A 24,726-nucleotide genomic window follows, 5' to 3' on the forward strand; every position below is an offset into this window, starting at 1 on the left:
TTCAGTGATCTCCTACACACAGAGCAATAAAATCTACCGCCATCCCCAGTAAAGCTCTGCCAGTCTCCATGATCGCTAGCGCCGTGCCTATAGTTGTGCATTAAAGGTTATGTTCACAATTACAACTATTGCATATTGAGCCCCAAATTGGTAATTAAGGTAACTATGCCATAGGTCCTCTTGTTTTGTTTCTACAGCTCTTATCCATGAATCTCCGAGGTAACAAACCCTATATAGTCTCCTCCTCTTTACCTACCAAAGGTGTCTGCATAAAAAAAAAGGGAAGAAAGTATGACTGCGGAGTCAGACTACAGTGTTTGTTTGGAGTCTGTTACCATGGAGACACAAAGGTGTACATAGGAGCTGTAGAAACAAAATAATAGGATATTTAAATTAAAATCTATCTCAATGAAAAAAAACTGTGGTTGCGAAGATGGACACTGTCTTTAAGTTGTATTTGAAGGATACAAAATGGTGGAGGAGCAGAGATTAAGGAGCCACTAGTTGAGCTGCCTCACGGACAGAGTAAAAAATACAGAGCCTGCTACTAGAGAATCTCAATCGTGCACAGAGAAAGGGGCAAAATTTTTTAAAGAATGGCTGAATATTTTTTAATAAGGACTAATTGAAAAAAATGATGTTTAGATCAAAATGAGTACAATGCATTAATTAAAAAAAAATGCCCCCAAAGGAGTACCTAGCCTTTAGTCTAGGTCTACACGACGATATTTTTCGCGCAACAGATATATAATGGCAGTCTATGGTGTCGCACTGCAACATGCGACATGCTGCGACTGCGACGCAACAGTCGCAGAAAAATCCATCTTGAATGGATTTTCTGCGACTGTTGCGTCGCAGTCGCAACATGTCGCATGTTGCAGTGCGACACCATAGACTGCCATTATGAAAATTGTCGCGCGACATTGGTGCAACAAAATGTCGCGCGACAAATGTTGTCATGTAGACCTAGCCTTAAAGGGGTTGTCCGGGTTCAGAGCTGAACCCGGACATACCCTTATTTTCACCCAGGCAGCCCCCCTGAGCCTAGCATCGGAGCATCTCATGCTCCGATGCGCTCCAGTGCCCTGCGCTAGATCGCGCAGGGCACAGGCTCTTTTGTTTTTAATAACACACTGCCGGGCTAGCCGTTTTACTGGCTAGGGCAGAGCCAAATCCCGCCCATCAGTGCCGGTGACGTCACCGGGTTCCTGTCAGCCCCATGGAGAGCCCGGTACGTCACCGGAACTCTGAAAAATGCCTTTGCCCTGCGCGATTTAGCGCAGGGCAAAGGAGAGCATCGGAGCATGAACTGCTCCGATGCTCATGTCAGGGGGGCTGCCGGGGTGAAAATGGAGGGCTGTCCAGGTTCAGCTCTGAACTTGGACAACCCCTTTAAAGAGGCCCTCTGCTTCCATAATAATTTTTTTTCTAAATCTGCCCAGAGTACTCCAAACACTGCATATTTTTGCCCTATATACTGGTTTGTCTGGCCAGCACTTTCCTTCTCCTGTTCTTAGCATCACTGCATTCTGGCAGGATGTTTACATGCAGAACTTCCTGTTTTCCCAGCATACTTTGCTCTGTAACGTTTTACAGGGCTTGCTCTAACAAGGAAGAAAAAGGTGTAGGGGCATGACTACTTTAGAGAAAACAGTGTAGCAGGCCGGGCAAACCATGAGAAACATTACAGAGCAAACCATGCTAGGATACCCATTAGGAAGCTGAGGAAAACAGGAAGTTCTTCATGTAAACATCCTGCCAGAATGCAGTGATGCTGAGAACAGGGGAAGGAAAGCGCTGACATAAACAGGTATACAGGGCAAAAATATGCACTTTATGCAGATAAGAATATCATAATAGGACTGTGGAACCTCCTTATGTACACTAGTACTGCTTCTATTTACAGGCAGCAGAGATCTTGAAAATGGTGAGCCGCCAGACTTCTGGATGGCAAAAACACAGAAGGTAGCACGCTGTAGTGAATGGAGCCGGAGCAGATTTCCAGCGGCACACGGTGTTAGCGTTAGTACAGAACAGCCTGCCGGACAATCCTAACGCTAATGTGAAAGAAGCTTTAGATTTCCCCAGATGGCGGTGCACACAGATGCAGCGGCTTGGAGCTGGGTTACCAAAATGAATTTTCGATGTATAACCACAATGACAATAATAAAGTTTCTTCTTAAAGAAAGCACCAGACCGCACATCAATCCGTCAGAATTTTTGCTTGGCAGCCACTTATCTCCCCCTCCCCACTGAAATAAAATGCAGGTTAATGTGGTAGTCAGGGTGATAACTGGCTAGATCACTAATCTCCAGATTAAAGGATATTTTCACCAGTTCATGTAACACCCCTTTAACAGGAAACAGACATTCGCCTTCTCACCTTTTCTGCCTCCTTGGTGTCATCGAATAATCTGCGCTGTCGGCGGACAGGGGTTGGTCTGGCCGTCTCCCAGGCTTCCACCCACATGTTATTGGGGATTTTCATCCTCGCGCTCAGTTCCCCTTTGATAACTTTGTTGCCGCTTTCATCCACCACTTCCTCCTCAACGTAATCCCGCGGGGAGTACCACCGGACGAAGTCCTCCAGGCAACAGCCGGGGTTCGCAGCCTGTGGAAGAGCAGTCATACAGGTCACAGGGGATGGGGGTGTAAATCTAGGAGGTGGTGATACCTGCAGGGCACTCACATGTACATGTCTCTTATACCGTGCAAATTAGCTCTCCTCCAGACAGAAGAAACTTCTCTCTCTAGCGCCACCTATAGGAAGCTCCTCTGGCTTGGCCAATATCACCTAGTCAAGTTTTAGGGCTCTTTACATTAAAGGTTTGCCCCATTACAAACACCTAACCCCAACCACAGGATAGAGGATAAGCGTCTGATTGTCGGGGATCCAAGCGCTGAAGCCCCTGCGCATCAACAAAACCTGAGCCTTGTCTTCCCCATCTCAGAGACGCGATTGTCGCCGCCAGGCCGCAACATTCAACTGTATGGGACCGCTGGAGATAGGAGAGTACATGCGCTAAATGCAGCATGGCTTCTACCACAATGCACCTCTCCTGCAATCACAGTGAAGATGTTTGCTTTCTAAAATGAGAAATATTTCTTGCAGCTGAGGATTTGTTACAGTTGTATCCAGTCTAGACAATGCTCTGAAGCAGTACAAATATGTCTGCTACAATGTATCAGTCTGGAGTTCAGGCTGTTTAGCTCACAGAGCATTGTCTAGACTGGATACAACTGCAGCACACTCCCAGCTGCGAGCAGGACTAGGCATGGGTGGCTTTTAAGCCTCTAAGGGTCCATTCACACAGGTGCGGACATATTCATTTTCAATGGGGCCGGAATGTGCTGTCCGAATCCGCATTTGCAGATCCGCACTTTCGTTCCGCGAAAAAATAAAACATGTCCTATTCTTGTCCGCAATTGCGGACAAGAAAAGGCATTTTCTATGAGAGAGCCGGAGATGTGCAGTCCGCAAAATGCGGAACGTACATCGCAGGTGTCTGTGTTTTGCGGATCCGCAAAACACATACGGACGTGTGAATGGACCCTTAGTATCAACATGAAATTTTTCCATTCACTGACAGTAAGAAGAGATCTTGAAAATGAAGTACAGATGAAACATGCTTCGTGTGGAGGGTCCAGTTTTGAGCTCACCGGCCAGTGGCGCTGAATGCTGTCTGCGTGCAGACATCACTAGGACGTACCATCAATATTTGACTGGTGAAGGTCCGACGGCTGTAAAAAGCCCTCAGAAGATGAAGTGTGCACTGTGTTCTCCTAATGACTGCTGGGGTCACATCGGTCATATTCCCCACTGAGAAGGCATTGATGGCACTGCCTAAGGCTACTTTCACACTGCCGTTTCAAGGTCCGCCTGTGAGATCCGTTTCAAGGCTCTCACAAGCGGCCCCAAACGGATCAGTTCAGCACCAATGCATTCTGAAGGGATAAGGATCCGTTCAGAATGCATCAGTTTGCCTCCGTTCAGCTTCCATTCCGCTCTGGAGGCGGACACCAAAACGCTGCTTGCAACGTTTTGATGTCCGTCTGACGAAACTGAGCCAAACGCATCCGTCCGGACTTACAATGTAAGTCAATGGGGACGGATCAATTTTACTGACACAATATGGTGCAATTGAAAACGGATCCGTCCCCCATTGACTTTCAATGCAAGTCAAAACGGATCCGTTTGCATTATCATGAACAAAAATATTGCATTTTTTTTTTGTTCATGGTAATGCAAACGGATCCGTTCTGAGCGGATACAAGCGTTTGTGCAGATACCAGACGGATCCGCACCTAAACGCAGGTGTGAAAGTAGCCTAATGATAGGCATTCAATGGTATTACTGAGACAAGCTATTAACGTAGAGTGAAAATATTCATGTACTCCAATGTAACAGCGCCCCCAGAGGTAAAGATGGGAATGCCTAAAAAATTTCAACCTTAGGACCTCCAAGACTAGAATACTTGAAAGTGATGATAACAGATGTGAATGTATTACTATATATACACACACACCCCCCGCGCTAACACAGTGCATTATATTCCGCTCCTCGCTGGTGTAGTAACGCAGCATACACATCAGAGATACCTTGAATGATTCCATGTCTGACAGCAAGCAGGCACTTTGCATCCGCGCCCGGAGGTGCGCCCCTTCTGCGGAGGTTCCCAATTTAGCCAAGACCTCAGACTGTTCCTCCAGCAGGTCTTCTGTCATAGGTGCTGGCTCCTGAAATAGCAGAAATAAGCAGAATTGAGTCATTGCTGCGGCAGCGTTTTCTCTGACCTGTACTCCCAGAGGATTTTACGCCTGGTTCCTGAGGCATGTTATACCTCAAATTAGGCGGCTCAGGAACCGCGCCATTGTCTGCAGCTAACAATAGGCTCGCTATTGTGACTAATGGATGTTTGAGAGGACACAGAGGCATGCAAAAATGTGCAAGGATGATAACATTTCTGCTGAGTGCTGCTCCGAAGCCACAATCTAAGTGACTTCACTGAACTGTCATATCTGTGGTGCAGCGAAGGTCACTGAGGACAACGGAGATCAATCCCTAGAAATATGTAATTGGAGTGACGCGGATCATAGCATCGTCTTAAGCAGTGGTCTCAAACCTGTGACCCTCCAGCAGCTGCAAAACTACGACTCCCAGCATACCCCGACAGCCAGCATGCTGGGAACAGTAGATTTCCAGCACAGGGTGGAATCCACTCGTCTACAGCATATCCGTTTAGGTCACTGCCATATGTTTGGGGCACTGATCCGCAAGTAAAGTTATGGTTTACTACTCTGCAGGGCATCATGGGGTTAAACTGGGTCTCTGCTATGGGGTTAGGGCATTCTGGGGGAAGCCCTATATTCAGGACCACCATCAATAATCTCAAGGACTGAATAGACTGGATACAACTGGAGCAAATCCTGCGTTTGCACAGGCTTTCAGTCTCCAGATGTGAATAAAGCTTCCCATTCACTGACAGCCAGCAGAGATCTTGCAAACAGTGAATAACTGACACACAAAGTATATTAGAAAGTTACAGAACGTTTCATTATATGATGTTTAAACTTCATTTACATAAGGACTGGAAGGACAGTTTTAATTTAAAGGGGTTTTCTAGGCTCCTGACACTGATGACCTTTCCTCAGGATAGGTCATTAATATCCGATCAGTGACCACCGATTGACTGTTCCCTGCAGCCTCCGATGAGAGGGAGATGATCTGCAGTAACCCGGCACGGCCACTGCCCTTTGTATCGGGCTGAGCTTCCTGCTCCATTCAGGAGCTGGCTCTGCAGGGATCAGCCGATTGGTGGGGATGCGCGGTGTCGGACCCCGACCAATCGGATATTAATGACCTGATGATAGCTTATCAATAACAGGGCCAGGAAAACCCCTTTAATGGAATCTTTTCGTAGGATGACAACCGGAACCAATGGAGTTTCCAATTCAATCAATGCCAAAGGCTGACTTTCCTCAGCACCGGGGACCCTTGGGAGCAATAGGTGGTCCCAAAGTCCTGGCCCAATGACCGCCAATAATGTTAGTGACGGATGTGCCATTTCAGAATATGCCCTGGGAGGGAAGGGATGCAAATGAGCTCTTAACAAGCTCCGCCTCTAATGCCACCGGATGTAAGGCAGCTATCCTATAAGTCAATGTTCAGCTCTTTAGCTAAGCCTTGAGACATGACTTGGATATTAAATAAGCCAGCACCTCATCTGCAGACAGCTGTTTCGGGGCGATTGTCCCTCATCAGTGCAGAGCAGAGCGTACTGGCTTAACTGGGTGAGAGGAGTGTCAGGGTTAGGGGGGTACTATCTCAGCGTGAGGAGACTTATAGGCCATACATGCACCTATAGGTGCTGGCTTATTTAATATCCAAGTCGTGTCTCAAGGCTTAGCTAAAGAGCTGAACATTGACTTGTAGGATAGCTGCCTTACATCTGGTGGCATTAGAGGCGGAGCTTGTTAAGAGCTCATTTGCATTTCTTCTCTCCCAGAATTCCAGAGGAGCTTGTATGGCCTATAAGTCTCCTCACGCTGATTAAGGCGCTCTCTCCCTAAGGAGAGATGGGGGGGGGGGGGTACTAAGAATATACCCTTTTACAGTCTATTGCACTCTGTTAGGGAGCGGCTGACGGTAATGTTCCTCACTGAACCGACTAACAGGAAGTCCCCCCCCCCCCCGACCACTACTTTATAGTAGATCCTCCAGGGACGTTGCCATTCATATGTGACTGTTGCAGAGTCGAAATGTGATTTTCCTGTAAGTGGACTGTAGGGACAGTAAAAACCAGTAAATATCCACTGCCCCCCCCCCCCCCCCCCAGAAGGCATCCACCACAGGACGGGCGGTGTACGGACGCTGTGCACTATTATTAAGGAGCAGTAAGAAAAAAAAAAAACGCACAGGCCTCAGCGAAATCAGATTTCACCATAGAAACTGACAAAGTCTGGTGTTTCCACAGCAGCAAACTTTTCTGGGGGAGGAAATGCAAATCAGTGACGGAGCACAAATACACGTATCATGGCTTATAGCACCGGCACATTCCGCAGCGCCGCACACAGCTGGGACCAACATCGTACAAACCACCAAGGAGACCAGGAGCTGAATCCACCACAGGACACTTTCCAGGTGGCGACTCCCAGGACAAGGTGAAATAAAATGTCGATCATACAATTTTCACTTATCCCATCTATGGTGGAGGATGTTGTAAGTAAAGTGTGAATTTATAGATCGGAACCACGACAGCAATATGGCATCTAAGGAGTTAAACAGTCGGGACTGGAGTTCTCTCCAATCCAGACTGTTGCGAAGGAAAGTCACTGTATATCACAGCCGGGCAGCGCTGGCACAAGTCCTGTACCCACTCGATGTAAGCGTACGCAGTTTTGTAGGAAAGGGTTAAAACACAGGGGGTGAAGAAAATACGGACTCTATACTGGTGTGGCCTATGGTCAGATGTCTCAGGACCGCCTGTGCCCCAGACAGTCCCTCTAGTACCATCACATCTACACTAAGCTCTTCCTTCTTAAAGTTCCACTGACCCTAAACTTGGCAGCAGATGAGCGGATGATGACCTTCAGCTCTATCCACGCAGGTCTTGGGAGTTTCTTACCGATCATGGAGGGCAGGGATTTTCTCCAGACTTCCTCTCCCCGGCCTAAGACGGACGGTAACGGGGAGTAACGGCTTGCATTCAAACCTTTAGCTCTTTAATTCACAATCCAAGATGATAAATTCCGAAACATTAAAATGGAGCGACAAATGTTACAAAAAAAAAAAAAACTTCTTCGGACGTGACCGGTTTACGGCGCAGCTTGCCGGAATGACTTCACGCTGGCGAGGAAAGAGGAGCTGACAACATAATATGGCACAACAGGAAAAATCCAGTCATCGATCCATAACTGCACGTCTAACCTCTCGGAACGAGGGTCACAGTGAAGCGCTCCGGCGGAGGGGAGCAGGTACGGGGCCGCTCGGAAAGGCTCCTGTGGGGGGACGGGAGGGGGGTGTCTTCGCTGATTAAATGCTCAATACAGCTAAACAGGAGGAAAAAAAAAAATCTATAGGTTGCAAATAGCGAGGCGCAGAGCACCTGGATCCGAGCGATAAAGCGGCCCCGAAGAGCGGGCCCCAGCTGCTTCATCAATTCTACCTCACTCCACAACATAATGACAGCTCTCCACCAAGCTCCAAGTAAAGACTCAAGACCCCAAACTACATATGAAGAGGGGCTCCTGCAATCCTCCCAGGGTCCACAAAGGATAGACGGATTACCTGGGGATTACCAAGTAACCTGCACTGGGAACTGAACTTCCATTATCTGCCTTAATAGGAACTTCTTAGGATAGGTCTACACAACGACATTTTGTCGCACCAATGTCGTGCAACAATTTTTATAAATGATAGTCTATGGTGTCGCATTGCGACATGCTGCGACTACGACGCCACATTCGCTAAAAAAATCGTTGCAGTATGTCGCATGTCGCAGTGCGACACCATAGACCACCATCATAAAGATTGTCGCGCGATATTGGTGCGAAAAAAAGTTGCACGACACATGTTGCAGTGTAGTTGCGCCCTATGTGTCGCACGACAAATGTCGTTGTGTAGCCCTAGCCTTACTGGTGGGGGGGTCCCTGAGCTGTAACGCCACCATTGCTAAAATAAAAGCACTAAACAGCTGTGGTGTCCGTCTCGTTACCAGCAGCTTCATTAAAAGAGTTTTCCAAGTGTGATCAGCATCTGATCGTGGAGGTCCGACGCCTGGGACCCCTGTCGATCAGTTGCAGTGGGCACCGCAACTCTAAGTAACATCATATTCAGTGGTCACAAGGCCTAGGCACAGCTCGGTCCCATTCAAGTGAAGGAGGAGGCAGAGCTGCAATACCAAGAGCAGACACTATCCAATGGATGGCGCTGTGCTTGATATGCTTGTACATAGGAGCAGTATTATAGTAGTTATATTCTTGTACCTAGGAGCAGTATTATAGTAGTTATATTCTTGTACATAGGAGGCAGTATTATAGTAGTTATATTCTTGTACATAGGAGCAGTATTATAGTAGTTATATTCTTGTACATAGGAGCAGTATTATAGTAGTTATATTCTTGTACATAGGAGGCAGTATTATAGAAGTTATATTCCTGTACATAGGAGCAGTATTATAGTAGTTATATTCTTGTACATAGGAGGCAGTATTATAGTAGTTATATTCTTGTACATAGAAGCAGTATTATAGTAGTTATATTCTTGTACATAGGAGGCAGTATTATAGTAGTTATATTATTGTACATAGGAGGCAGTATTATAGTAGCTATATTCTTGTACATAGGAGCAGTATTATAGTAGTTATATTCTTGTACATAGGAGCAGTATTATAGTAGTTATATTCTTGTACGTAGGGGCAGTATTTTTGTACGTAGGGGCAGTATTATAGTAGTTATATTCTTGTACATAGGAGGCAGTATTATAGTAGTTATATTCTTGTACATAGGAGCAGTATTATAGTAGATATATTCTTGTACATAAGAGCAGTATTATAGTAATTATATTCTTGTACATAGGAGCAGTATTATAGTAGTTATATTCTTGTACATAGGAGGCAGTATTATAGTAGTTATATTCTTGTACGTAGGGGCAGTATTATAGTAGTTATATTCTTGTACATAGGAGGCAGTATTATAGTAGTTATATTCTTGTACATAGGAGGCAGTATTATAGTAGTTATATTCTTGTACATAGGAGGCAGTATTATAGTAGTTATATTCTTGTACATAGGAGGCAGTATTATAGTAGTTATATTCTTGTACATAGGAGGCAGTATTATAGTAGTTATATTATTGTACATAGGAGGCAGTATTATAGTAGCTATATTCTTGTACATAGGAGCAGTATTATAGTAGTTATATTCTTGTACATAGGAGCAGTATTATAGTAGTTATATTCTTGTACATAGGGGGCAGTATTATAGTAGTTATATTCTTGTACATAGGAGCAGTATTATAGTAGTTATATTCTTGTACGTAGGGGCAGTATTATAGTAGTTATATTCTTGTACATAGGAGGCAGTATTATAGTAGTTATATTCTTGTACATAGGAGCAGTATTATAGTAGATATATTCTTGTACATAGGAGCAGTATTATAGTAATTATATTCTTGTACATAGGAGCAGTATTATAGTAATTATATTCTTGTACATAGGAGCAGTATTATAGTAGTTATATTCTTGTACATAGGAGGCAGTATTATAGTAGCTATATTCTTGTACGTAGGGGCAGTATTATAGTAGTTATATTCTTGTACATAGGAGCAGTATTATAGTAGATATATTCTTGCATATAGGAGCAGTATTATAGTAATTATATTCTTGTACATAGGAGCAGTATTATAGTAGTTATATTCTTGTACATAGGAGGTAGTATTATAGTAGTTATATTCTTGTACATAGGAGCAGTATTATAGTAGTTATATTCTTGTACATAGGAGCAGTATTATAGTAGCTATATTCTTGTACGTAGGGGCAGTATTTTATTATCTACTGACAAAGAATTTCACTTTCATTTAGCATTTTAGGATGATGACTAAATGAGATTGTAACGTGACATTCAGTTTTCTGAGACAGATGGGTGTTCGGTGCAGGTGTCCCTGGCATGACAGAGAAAAGGTGAACTGAAAGGTTTTGGTAGCAGATAGAAGACTTCACCATAGAGCCCTCTGGCAGCAAGAGTGGCAGGGTCAGGTCTCCAAATGTGGAGGTATTGATCAGCCCTAGAAGGGAGGACAGACACGGGTCAACTATTACTGCAGATTAATAGGATGAAAGACAAACACAATGTGCATGGATTTTAAGGTATCTCTCCAGAAGGAATCATTAGAGCCTGGAAACACGCTGACATTTACAGCGTATGAGGAGCCGGAGGGACGGAACTGAGGACGGGGCACAATAAGCATTTATAGCGTGTCCCACTCTGGGACGCAGTATTGACTCTATTACCTGCAGCTTATTGCTCTCCCCAAGGTAAAATCCTGACGGCCTGTGAAGATAATGATTTTACTGTGGCTTGATGGATGAATATGTGTACAAGGAATTTTAGGAAGGACTCTGAAGTCTTGAGTTGCAGGGATCTGAGATAAATGCAAACTCCTATATCATATTACATAGGAAGAATAGTGCAAAGTATCACAGATCTGAACTGGTCGTCTGGCCGAATGCTCGGTTACACGGCTTGCTCCACAGAAAACAGTGCATGAAAGGAGGCCAATGACCAAGGGAGCTTACAATCTATAACATATGTAGTGCTGCTCTTAACAACTGGTTAGTGCCTCTATTTTATGAAGTGCTCTAGAAAAATGTCAAATGAAGGCTGTATGGTAACTGTGGGTATCAGCGGCCCCTCTAAACACAGCAATGGATATCTCAGATCGCTTCTGCTGGGAGAGAAGGGTCTCTGACCACTGGCACAGGAAGAGGTAGTTCCATGTGAGTGGCTGCTGAATGGCTGAGAACTGCAAGTAACAGAGGTGAGAGAATAAGGAAGATGAACGTATTACCTTATGGGGGAATTTGTGGCTTGCATTGTACGGGCAGTTATGGGGTGCAATGCTAGCCTTGGTGCAGGGGCATGTGTGGCACACAGGTATTAGAAACAAGTTGGAACTTGATGGCAATTTTACTGGCGTACTGTGGCTAACACTGCAATAGGGGGTATCGTGGGTGGCATTGCAATGGGGGCAATGTGTCTGGGGTTGTTCTTGGGCATTGCAGCTGCAATGGAGGGCATTGTTGGCAGCGTTATGGGACACTGTGTCTGGCGCTGTTATGGGGGTACAGTGCGTGACAATGTATTGGAGGGCCCTGTGGCCGGCACTGTTACGGCGGCATTGTGGCTGACACTGCAATAGAAGGCACTGTGGCTGATGCAGTAATATGGGCATTGAGGGTGGCAATGTATTGGAGGACACTGTGGCTGACGCTGTTATGGGGGCAGTGAGGGTGACACTGCAATGGTCGGCTCTTTTCTAGCAGTGTTATGGGGGCATCGTGACAATGTATTGGAGAGCACTGTTATTGTTATGGAGGGCACTGTGGCTGATGCGGTTATGGGGGCAGTGAGGGTGAGACTGCAATAGACGGCTCTTTTATAGCAGTGTTATGGGGGCATCGTGGGTGACAACGTATTAGAGAGCAGTGTTATTGACACTGTTATGGAGAGCACTGTGGGACACTGTTATGGAGGCATTGTATGTGACAATGTATTGGAGGGCACTACGGCTGGCACTGTTATGGGGGTACTGTGAATGACAATGTATTGGAGACAATGTGGCTGACATGGTTATGGGGGCATTGTGGGTGACAATGAATTAAAAAGCCCAAAGTTTGCTGCTGTTATGGAGGCACCGGCAATACAATGGAGGGCACTGTGGCTAGCATTGCACTGAAGTACCATGACCCATGACACACTTTCTATACGGTCACGGGGATTCTTGATGACTGGTGGAGGGTCCTCCTGACGACTTTAATTACTCTTATAACTTACAGCAGGGGTCAATATACAGTATTTGTATAGCCTCATATCACCTTTCAAATTCCAAAACAAGTCTCAGCCTTTTCTGCCATGCTGGAACTTGTAGTTCTTCAAGAATAGAAGAGCTGTCCCTGACACTCTGCTTCCCTTCAATCTATGCCAGTAGAGATAGATTTATAGATTGCAAGTTTCCCGCGGTTATAAAATTCACCCTCTTGTTGCCGCGGGCGACTCTGATTAACATCAGGTTATACACCCCGTGACAACCATCCCGACCATTTATGGACCTGCATGCTAAAATGTCAAACGTCACAAACTTTAAAATCCAGAAGGACAATTCCTGCTGTCACTGCGCTAATTTACGAACACACAGAAACCAGTAGTATTCTGCAGGTGACAATCCCCGACACGGCCAGAAACTGACACACTGTCACTTTAATTGCAGCGCTACAAAGAAGGACGATTGACCATTTTGTCCCCGTTGCAGTAGTGTGAGATGCGGACATCATGAGTGATCGTGAGCGCCCGCCAAAGCAAGGTCACCTAGAATAAAACCCCCAAATGTTGCTCTCGGGGAAATCTGTTGTATGAAGCTATAATTGCTGTATCTGGAGTGAGAAATTAGCCATGGAAGTGGCACAGAGGGGGGTTCCTCTTTCTGAAGACAGCATGGTATTAACACCACGACGCTTGATAAAGCAACATATATCGTTGCCACCACTGAGCCCACATCGCGGCAGATTAATATTCATGGCGGGGGCGCCGGCGCACCATGAGGCGCCTGCAACACATTTTTATTCTAAGTAAAGAGAAGGCGGTGATGCAGGGACGGAAACGCCGGCTTGTAATAAACATATTTCTGTTTTAAAAGCTCTGTCAAGATTGCACAAAGCGCCAGGCGTCTCTTAAAAGCCCATTTGCGGCCTCGAAATCTGCAGACCAGTTTTTCTCAGCCTGGGTGGAGGATATTAAAATGAGAAGGAAACTACAAATACAGAGGAGATTCGGGAAGCCTTTTATGCTCAAGAGATTAGAAAATAATGGTCGGCTTCATTTTTTTTTCTTCTAGAAATAGCGCCACTCTTGTGTATAGGTTTTGGCTGGTACTGCAGCTCGGTCATACTCAGGTGAGTACCGGACACAGGCCATGGGATTTGTCTGCCGCAACGTTAGGTCTGGTGCCCGGTCATGTGCTGGCATTCAAGGTGTCCTATGCGTATCTGCGTCCTACGTACCCCCACTGTCAAAAAGTACCCCATAACATTAACTTACACTGTCATGTAGGGCTGCAAATTACCCCAATGTTACTTCTTGGTGTAAAAGCTGTAACTACCACCCTTCACCCCCCTGACAGGTGTGATAGTTACAGTGATCTCATGCCAAAAGACATGACGACATCACTGTGCCAATAATATTACATCACCACTGGCACGGAAACATTGTAGCAACTATCAGGACAAGACATGTGGTAGAGGAGTGCCTAGACTGGACACATTGTGACAAATCCTCAGCTGTGAAAAAGTATTAGCCTCTGAATGAGGGCGAGAGTGCTCCCATTAGAAACTTGCAGAACCTTTTTTTTTGTTATAAATCGATTCCTTACATTTTTTTGTCACTTTAGATTGATTATTTGGCCTGAGATGAGCCGATCAATCGATTCTGTAAAAAGTGGAGACAGCAGAATAAAAAATAATTGTTCAATTTAATAGAAAATAATCAAGACGCGCACTGCAGGCATCCTGAGCCATGGGGGCGAAACCTCCGGGGATCTAACCTGATGTAAATATGTTTACAGAGAAGTAGAGACAAAGCGGAGAGAATCAGCGGAGGATTGTGTGCAGCCCCGCGACAGAACAAGACATGGAGATTTCCTTACACAGAACGCGCTGCACAACCACAAATCAAGAACTGCCATGGCGGGGCCCCCGAAACGGCAGGAGGAAACTGTTTTGGATAAAGGGTAAATAGCTCCTGATTGCATCTCACCCCGTGCTCTGCGGAGACGTGTCTGCAACAGCGCCATTACTACGGGCGGCGACAAGAGTCTAAATAGCACATAAACACTTGGGCAGTATTAGCAAAATTCATCTCCAGAAGCCAAATTTATAAAGAAATTATGTAATAGATTACAGGGGTTTTCTGAGACCCCAAAAATGTAAGTAAGGGCAGGGAGAAGAATAAAGTAACAAGAGTAGGCTTACTCACCTGTCCAATCTACTACCGATCCAGCAATGCAACACTGACGACTCCAACTAGCCCCAGTGATCGCTGTAGCCAATCACAGGGCTCCGGGTCACGTGGGATAGTCGGTATGTCATCAGTTAAAGGAGTTGTCCCACAAAAAAATTCTACGTTCTTCAACCCAGAACCTGGATCTGAATACCCTTGTAATGGTATGTCATAAAAAAATTTGTACAGCCACTGAGTTGTTAAATAGAATCTATCTGTATAGCGCCACCTGCTGCTTGTTCTTTTTGTTCTTCTTCACTTCTCTGTCCACATCACTGAGGAGGTCGCACATGCTCAGATCCATCCTACAACTGTTAGAAGCTGTGACGGTTACAGGGAGAGAACTTCTGCAGAAAGGGCATGCCCCCTGAGAAAGGACACGTTCCCTGAGGAAGGACATGCCCACTGAGCTGCCAGCTTGAAATAAATCTAGCAGAGCAATGAATGTGACCATGTGCATTGGCCAGCCGGATGTATGCAGTGCTGGGACTGGATGACTGGAGTGACGTGAAGCAGGTAAGTATGAACTTTCTGTTTCATGGGCCATGTGGCAGGAACTTCAAAAAATCATTTTTACTGGGAAACCCCCTTTAAAAGAGAACCTGTCACCAGTTTTATGGTGTCCTAAGGGCAACATAAATAAGTGACTGATTCTCTTAGCAAAATGCTGGGTCACTTTCTTTAATTGACCCAGTCAACCTGCCAACATCTTGTATTAAAAAGCTCCAGCTCATAATGATGAGTCCTGAATAATTATGAGCTCCTGACTCTCCCCTGCTGCTGAATGACAGTTATTTTCCATATGAATCAGCAGCAGGTGGGCAGGGGAGTGGCTATAGCTCTGAATAAAAAAGAAAAACGCTGGACTCACTGACATCACGCTGGACTCAAATCATTAGCATGCGGCATCTTTGTGTGTATATTATGAGGTAACCATCTGTCACACCAGTAAGTGAATACATCTAAGGCACTTTTTAGTAGGTAATGATTGTATAGAATTAGTTAGATTATAATCAAATATCCACATGACAGGTTCCCTTTAAGGCCCCAAAAGGCCTGGTCATTAAGGGGTTAAAGCGCTGCTGAACTTTTCTTTATACACGGATTCAGACCTAGGGCTCATGTCCAATGCACAATTTTTGGCGATTGCACCTGGACCCACTCTGCAAAACAGAGATGACACCCGTGTGCTGTCCGCATTCTTATGTACGTTCCGAAAATTATAGAATATGTCCTATTCTTGTCCGTATTGCAGACAAGAACAGTCATAGTCAGACTGTACATAGAAGGTATCTGTATCATGTGGATCGGAGATTTGTAGACCACAATATGGACACAACTGTTTGCATGAGCCCTTACATAAGGCCGGAAAAAACACTGGCTAATCACTCGCTACAAAAAAATTGTTCCGACCTGGCTTCCCATAGGAATTGAGTATTGATGTTGACGCGTCTTTAAAAGGCTCAGTATTTTTTTTATGATTGCATTGTACTCATTTTGGGCTAAAAATCTTTTTCTCAATTGTTCTTTATTAAAAATAATCAGCCGTTCTGTCACGAAGGATTAACTATTTGTCTCATTGGGGGACACAGGCTTTGACCATGGGTGTAGCTGTTGCCGCTAGGAGGCAGACACTAAGCACACAAAGTGTAAGCTCCTCTCTCTTCAGCTATTCCCTTCCTACAGGGACTAAGCTAAATCAGTTTTTAGCTTAGGGTCTGTAGGACTGGGCGGAGAAACATGTTTCGGCACTGTCGGCAGTTCACATACCCGGCGTCGACAACTGGATCACAGACTTCCTCAGTCAGGAGCGTCTCCATCCCGGCGAGTGGGCTCTTCCCCCGCAGGTCTTTCGGGCCATCTGCGAGTGGTGGGGTCGGACGGATGTGGATCTCATGGCCTCACTGTTCAACAACAAGGTCGAGGACTTTGTCACGTGGTCCAGGGACCCCATGGCCCTGGCATGCGACGCGCTGGTGATCATTACGTGTTCCCGCCTCTTCTCCGGAAGATCAGGTCCGAGGGACTGCCCGTCATTCATGTCGCCCCAGATTGGCCGTGCAGGGTGTGGCACGCGTCCCTAGTCGCCCTGCTTGCCGACGAACCTTGACGTCTTCCTCTTTGGGAGAACCTGCTGTCGCAGGGGCCAATCTTCCACCCGAATTTAGGGTTGCTACATTTAAGGGCATGGCTGTTGAAGCCGCCATACCGAAAGCTCGTGGGTTTTCGGATGCGGTGGTCCAGACCATGATTTGGGCCAGGAAGCCGTCGTCTTCCAGAATCTACCACCGGACCTGGAAGTCCTACTTTAGTTGGTGCGAGCGGCGACAGCTGTATCCCGTTCACTTTTCTTTGCCGCGACTTTTGGCTTTCCTGCAGTCGGGCATGGACTTGGGGCAGGCTATTAGCACCCTCAAAGGGCAAGTGTCGGCTCTCTCCATTCTTTTTCAGCAAAATTTAGCTTCATTTTCAGCGGTTCAGACTTTTCTGCAGGGAGTGGCGCATGTTGCGCTCCCTTTCCGTCCTCCATTGGATCCTTGGGATCTTAATCTAGTGCTCAACGCTCTCTAATCTTCTCCGTTTGAGCCTTTGCAGTAGGTGTCGCTGCGCTTCCTGTCTTCTAAGGTGGCTTTTTTTGTTGCCATTACTTCTATCCGTAGAGTGTCGGAACTCGCGGCTCTGTCATGTCGGTCGCCTTTCCTGATCCTCCATCAGGATAAGGTGGTCCTTCGCCCTGTGCAGTCCTTCCTGCCGAAGGTGGTGTTGGCACTCCATCTAAATAAGGAGATTATTCTCCCTTCATTTTGTCCGGACCCGTCTCATCATCGGGAGCAGTTGCTCCATACCCTGGATTTGGTACGAGCCGTTCGAGTCTATCTGTCCCAGACGGCATCTTTCCAGCGAACGGATTCCCTGTTCGTGATTCCAGATGGACCGAGACAAGGGCTGGCAGAGTCAAGACTCCCATTTACCGATGGATTTGTTTGGCCATTGTGGAAGCGTACCGCGTTAAGGACTGGGCCCCACCATTCCGGGTGACTGCTCATTCGGCTCGGGCAGTGGGGGCCTCTTGGGTAGTGCATCACGGGGCTTCGGCCCTTCAGGTGTGCATGGCGGCGACCTGGTCGTCTTTGCATACTTTTTCCAAGTTTTACAGAGTGCCCACCTTTGCATCCTCTGACGCTTCTTTGAGCTACAATGACAGTTTATAAAGTGAGAGATAAGGAGCCGTCAGCTGAGCTGCCTGACAGAACAGAGTGAAATTTCATATCCTGCTACTAGAACATCTCGGCCCTGTACAGAGAAATGGGCTCCACATTTTTAATAGACTAGCTGAAAAAATGATCTTTAGCTTAAAATGAGCACAATGCAATAATAAAAAAAATTGCTCCAAAGGCGTACATAGCCTTAAAAATGCTTGCAATGCAAAAGAAAGAAAGAAAGTCCAAGAAAATATTTTAAAAATCCTCCAAAATAAAAGACACATTGTATTATCAGGATATTATATTTGCTTGGCTATGCCTGACTACACCAGAGTTCTCCATTTCACATGGGAAAAGTTTGTGTTACATGAATAATCATTTTCCCTCAAATCTCTAACGCATTTCTAGCCACCTCGAAAAATCTTTACATTAAACAGTTCTCAGCCGGTGCCATAATAGAGTGAAATGATCGGCCTCTAATTCCAGCACTTAAACGAGATGTTGCTGTCACATTAAAACAAACCGATCAAGGAAATGATTTTGCACAATGGCTGGAACCAATTACAAGCGGCGAGGCTTAAAATGTCTGAGATTATCCAACGCGTCGTACACCGATCAACAATGTTCACAACAACTTCAAAAGGTTCTCAAAGTCCAATTGTCACCCCCCCCCGCCCCCCCAGTGCGAGAGGGAGACGATTCCAGAACTTTAAGTATAAGTTTACAGCGAAGAAGTAAAACATGTGGTAGCTGTGAAAACAAGTGTATATAAAAATTAGCTTGAGGGGTCCATCATTTTACGGTTCATATTTAGAACCAGACCTCATGCACATGACCTATCCGTATTTTTTGCGGATCACACAGACACATTAATTTCTATAGGACAGCACACAGATATCACCCCTGTTCTGTCCGCATCCGTGTAGCTGTCCTGCCAATGGAAGAACGTGTCCTATACTGCTCTGTTTTGTGGACAAGAAAAGCCATTTCGATAATGAGGGCAGAGGAAAGTGAAAGATACAAATGGCCAGTATCCGTATTTTTCAGATCAGAAAATTATATATAGTTGTGTGCATGTAACCTTAAAGGGGTCATCCAGGGGGAAAAATATGTTTAAAATTGGACAGCATCATGTAAAAAAATAAATAAAAAGGCATACTCCTCTTACTACTCTCCTGCTCCTTGTTCAGAGGCTGCCCCCGTCCGATGCCATTCCTTACGTCCTACTGCAAAGATGAGGTCCTGACATAGGAACATATAACCACTGCAGCCAATGAACGGTTGTAACCACCTTAGCCACAAATCCCTGTACTGATGTGGATAAGTAATGTAAGGCATGCACACAGTAACTCCACCAGCAGAATAGTGAACGCAGCTCTGGAGTATAATACAGGATGTAACTCAGGATCAGTACAGGATAAGTAATGTATGTACACAGTGACTCCACCAGCAGAATAGTGAGTGCAGCTCTGGAGTATAATACAGGATGTAACTCAGGATCAGTACAGGATAAGTAATGTATGTACACAGTGACTGCACCAGCAGAATAGTGAACGCAGCTCTGGAGTATAATACAGGATGTTACTCAGGTTCAGTACAGGATAAGTAATGTAATGAATGTACACAGTGACTCCACCAGCAGAATAGTGAGTGCAGCTCTGGAGTATAATGCAGGATGTAACTCAGGATAAGTACAGGAGAAGTAATGTAATGTATGTACACAGTGACTGCACCAGCAGAATAGTGAGTGCAGCTCTGGAGTATAATACAGGATGTAACTCAGGATCAGTACAGGATAAGTAATGTAATGTATGTACACAGTGACTGCACCAGCAGAATAGTGAGTGCAGCTCTGGAGTACAATACAGGAAGTAACTCAGGATCAGTATAGGATAAGTAATGTATGTACACAGTGACTGCACCAGCAGAATAGTGAGTGCAGCTCTGGAGTACAATACAGGAAGTAACTCAGGATCAGTACAGGATAAGTAATGTATGTACACAGTGACTGCACCAGCAGAATAGTGAGTGCAGCTCTGGAGTATAATACAGATGCAACTCAGGATCAGTACAGGATAAGTAATGTATGTACACAGTGACTGCACCAGCAGAATAGTGAGTGCAGCTCTGGAGTATAATACAGGATGTAACTCAGGATCAGTACAGGATAAGTAATGTAATGTATGTACACAGTGACTGCACCAGCAGAATAGTGAGTGCAGCTCTGGAGTATAATACAGGATGCAACTCAGGATCAGTACAGGATAAGTAATGTATGTACACAGTGACTGCACCAGCAGAATAGTGAGTGCAGCTCTGGAGTATAATACAGAATGTAACTCAGGATCAGTACAGGATAAGTAATGTAATGTATGTACACAGTGACTCCACCAGCAGAATAGTGAGTGCAGCTCTGGAGTATAATACAGGATGTAACTCAGGATCAGTACAGGATAAGTAATGTAATGTATGTACACAGTGACTCCACCAGCAGAATAGTGAGTGCAGCTCTGGAGTATAATTCAGGATAAGTAATGTAATATATGTACATAATGACTCAACTGTTATGTAGATTCATTTTTTATGCTCTAAAAAATGATTCCATTAAGTATCATTATCATAAGGTGACCAGAAGCATAAAGATAATTATAGATTTTCTCGTCCTTGGAAATATTCCCCTTTAAACATTGTATTCTCTGAAAACAACCCCTTTTCCTGTTTTATTTCCAACAGATTTACAATTATTTCTATAGAGGTCTTTACACAACACATAAATATGAGTTTTCTCAGTGTCTGTCTATCGAGGCGTCTCTAAGTGGGCGTCGACTCCTCGAGAAAGTTTCCCATTGTCTGTTAAGTGTGAGACGACTGTATTTAATACACAATGCACCCATCACAATAGGATCTGTAATGTCACATCCCAGGAAGAGAAGCCGCAGCTTCGTCGTGCTTGCAGTGACATAATGGAAGAAGCTCGCAGATAGAGCGGAGGTTTTATGCAGCGCACACAGACACCCAGCTTCAATAGGTACATTCAAAAAATCGGCTTCTTTAATAATTAGTAACAAGGTCTTCTGTCATTCAAAAAGAATAATGGATTTTGAGATCTGAAATTTCACTAGAATCCTATCCTCTCTGCACACAGAAGAAGACGGGGATTAATAGCGAGGTTCGTTAAGAGACTGAGTCTTTTGCAATCTATTATTTAATAGCTCCAAGGTGCAAAATGCTCTTCAATGCAAAACGTTAAAGGGCGACTCCAGCAAATTACTGTCCCAATGACTGACCCCCCCCCCAAACCTGAATATAATGGGTCCACTGCAGACCAGAGGGGACATGGGCAGATCTCCACCCTCAGCAGTCAAATATCTGAGGTGGGAGTAGCTACAGATTTCCTTTAAAGAGGTTTTCCAGGACCATCCGATCACAGCGCCTGCGCACTGGCCCATAATTTTTATTTACCCTAACCGCCGGCGAGGCTCCCGGCGCATGCGCACTCTGCTGTGAAATTTCCCTAACCCGTCGTTGTGCGCCTGCGCGGCACACCTCCTCACGTCATGTCCGGTTTGACCAGAAGTGACGAGGTAGGGAAGTATAACGTTACACCGGCATGCAGTGTGAAGGACCTCCCCTCTGTCTTCTGTTTACATTGAAAGGAAGACAGACAATCCCTAGCAACGGTCTTTTAAGGGAGCAGTGGAAAGGGACAGGAGACATTAATGAAAGCTGTTATTAGAAGGTAATTACAGATCTTTTGGCAATCAATGACAGACTAACTCAGGTATACATGCCTAGCTCTAATAAACTAGCAAATAAAATAAAAATTACAGTTACACTTCAATTACACAGAAAACATGTCCAGGAGAAAGCTTGTAAAATACTTACTGTTCCAAAGTTGTGTGGATCGGCCTCTCAGGAACCCGGTTACGTAACGTTCCTCTTCTGAAAATCCAGCTTCTGTTGACTTCATGTCTTTTACTAGGTATCTGGCCTGGGCTATGGAACAAAAAGATGTCACTTCCACTGTGGACCGGTCCAGAACTACAGCTTTTCTCTCTCTGGCGCATGTACAGATGAGGTTAATTCAGAATTTGTGCATGCGCCAGGGAGAGGAATAGCTCTGGCCTTGCCCACAGCCAAAGTGACCTCGGATCAAGCCCAGGCTGGAACCCTGGTAAAGAATGTGAGGTCGGAGGTAGCTACATTTTCAGAAGAGAAGAATTGGGTGACCGGGATTCTGACTGGCCTGCTGGGTAAAGGAAAACCCCCTTTAAAGATTTTGTCCCAAGTAGATAATTCCTTCTTTTAAAGGGGTTAACACGTTAACAACTTTTGCTACCAATCAATCCACAGGATAGGTGATAACTGCATGATCTCTGAAGAGCCAACCACTGGGACTTATACCAATCATGAGAATGGGGGTCCACAAGTCCTGTGTGAACAGGGTGGTGGTGCACATGCGGACACCACTCTGTTCACTTCTAGGGGACTGTTGAATACAGCGCTCGGCCATCTCTATCAGTACCATAGAAAAGAATAGAAAGGTAGTCACGTATGTGCACGAGCGCTTTACTCACTCACGGCACTTGCGGATCCCCGCTCTCTTGATCTGCTGGGGGTCCCAGCAGTCAGACCCCCAGCATTCAGGCATGAACAGTGGATCCTGCAATATAATAAACAAGGGGTTCAGGTTTTACCTGTGTGATGGGAACATACAGCGGCTCTTCAATGTGCAATAAGGTCAGGTTTCCAGACTGGTGTAAGCGACCGTCGGGTTTCAGCATCTCCTTCACCTCTTCTTTGGTCGACTTCTTTGCCGCTTCTTGCCCGCTTTCCTTCAATTCCTCCGTGTCACTGTGACACTCGAAAAACTCATCCTCGCTGTCACTCCAGGAGTCCCAGGACTTGCCCACCTCGTACTTATTTTTCTCCAGGTCTGCAGCAGAGTTCATTGAATTACTTGCCGGTCTATTGAGGGCTGAATCGGAGGAGTCGGAGGTGTTCCCCTTTTTGCCGTTATCTCTCGCCTTCTTCCTCTCAATGCAGCAGTTCAGCATCTGAAGGTCAGAAAGGCAGATTTACACGTTATCTCATAGACTCAGCCAAGGGCTGAATACATGGGAAATGGAAAACACGAACCTGGAGCTTCTGGTGGAGTAAGCAGCACTTCAGATCTGGGGGGCCACTGCTTAATCTAGAGAATATGGAAAGTCGCATTAAAATCTACACACGTGGCCCTATTCATAATACTTACATACTCTACATTTAATCCAGGAAGTAAATTATTGGGGTTGCCGAAGTTCCAGTACATAAACTTTAATAAAAAGTGGTGAACCACTTACTAATGTACAGTAACTTGCCCAAAACCCAGCTGTTTCTTCAGTCTAAAGCTGCTTAAAGCCTATCTCCACCGATGTAACCAATTATTTGATATATTCCCAATGTATCTGAAATGAAAACTGAAGTAACTTTGCAATAGGTCTTAATTAAAAATGAACTCCTGTTTTGGGTCTGTAGCTACTAAGCAGATCCATGAATCTCCATGGTAACAGACAACAAACCCTGTGTAGTCTGATTCTGTTATGATCATGGATTCATTTTTCCATCACATTCTACACGGCTTGTTTCCATGGTTATGACCACCCTGTAATCCAGCAGCCGTGGCCGTGCTTGCACATTATAGGAAAAAGTGCCGACCTCTCTGGTGGCCGGGACTGTAGGAGCACGCATAGGCTGGTGCTTTTTTTCTATAGTGTGCAAGCATGGCCACGGCTGCTGGATTGCATGGTGGTCGCAACCATGGAAACAAGCAGTGTACAATGTGATGGAAAAATAAATCCAGCCCGCAAAGGAGGCAATATGGATAATAACAATACATTAGTAAGTGATTTGCATTAGCTTTCTCTACATGACACAACCCCTTTAAGGCTGGGATGATGCTCACACTATTGCCGTCCTCCATAATTACTATTTTACATATCTCTAGTACTGGGAACCTTCAGAATTATTTGCAAGACTATGTGTGAGTGCTATTAGCAGCTACTTCTTTAGGGCCTGTTACATATACATCAGCTAGAAGACCCTGCTGTGCTGTGAATATTCACATCTACAGAGAACCTTACGTCAGATGCTATTTAATATACACACCCGGGGACGAGATAATTGTTCTCCCACCGATAGCGCATCTCCAGCACGAACTCTTGCCACAGGTGCGCCACCCCTCGCACCCCTCCGTGGTAGAAGTTGACCATACAGAGGCACAGCGCCAGCTTGTATGTCAGGCTGTCGGATGGCGCGGACTTGAGCTGGCTGTACAGGTTCTGCGCACAGAGAGAGACGATTACACCAGGCATACATAATTTAAGCACTTTACAATAATTTGAGCATTGTTGCATTACAAATGAGTTCGTTTAATAGCCAAGGACAGATGGCACGGAATATTCAAAATTTCAGAACCAAGCTCCGGCAAAATAAAATCAGCATCTCATTTAAAGTGACAGAAGGAAGATATCCATCAAATTTATGTAGTGCAAAATAACATAGATGTATAGTAGTGCTCCAAATAGTTTGAAGGACATATTGGGAATAGGAGTTTGCATCAACATATTGCTAAAAAAAAAATGCTACAAAAAAGGGCTGTAGGTGGGATGCTCCAAACTGTGCGGTTTTTAGAAACTTTTTGGCCCTTCCTCAGCAGCTTTGAAACGTGGGACGTGAAGGGTGTCATAAAAATGCCCAAATTTAGTAAAGCAGTT

General features: G+C 45.2%; 1 protein-coding gene across 2 annotated transcripts in view; it reads right to left on the minus strand.

The window, feature by feature from the left end:
- The window catches only part of RAB3GAP1 (RAB3 GTPase activating protein catalytic subunit 1), a 111,451-nt gene that overhangs the window by 13,979 nt on the left and 72,746 nt on the right, over window positions 1-24,726 (minus strand). For both annotated transcript variants that reach the window (XM_044304794.1, XM_044304793.1), the window contains exons 15-19: window positions 24,119-24,291; window positions 23,111-23,165; window positions 22,669-23,028; window positions 4,600-4,737; window positions 2,384-2,611 (exon numbers count right to left, since the gene is read on the minus strand). In XM_044304794.1, coding sequence (XP_044160729.1) covers window positions 2,384-2,611; window positions 4,600-4,737; window positions 22,669-23,028; window positions 23,111-23,165; window positions 24,119-24,291 — 954 coding nt within the window. The remainder of the gene's footprint in view (window positions 1-2,383; window positions 2,612-4,599; window positions 4,738-22,668; window positions 23,029-23,110; window positions 23,166-24,118; window positions 24,292-24,726) is intronic.

This window comes from Bufo gargarizans, chromosome 8 (assembly GCF_014858855.1).
Source record: "Bufo gargarizans isolate SCDJY-AF-19 chromosome 8, ASM1485885v1, whole genome shotgun sequence".
In the NCBI taxonomy this organism is placed as follows: domain Eukaryota; kingdom Metazoa; phylum Chordata; class Amphibia; order Anura; family Bufonidae; genus Bufo; species Bufo gargarizans.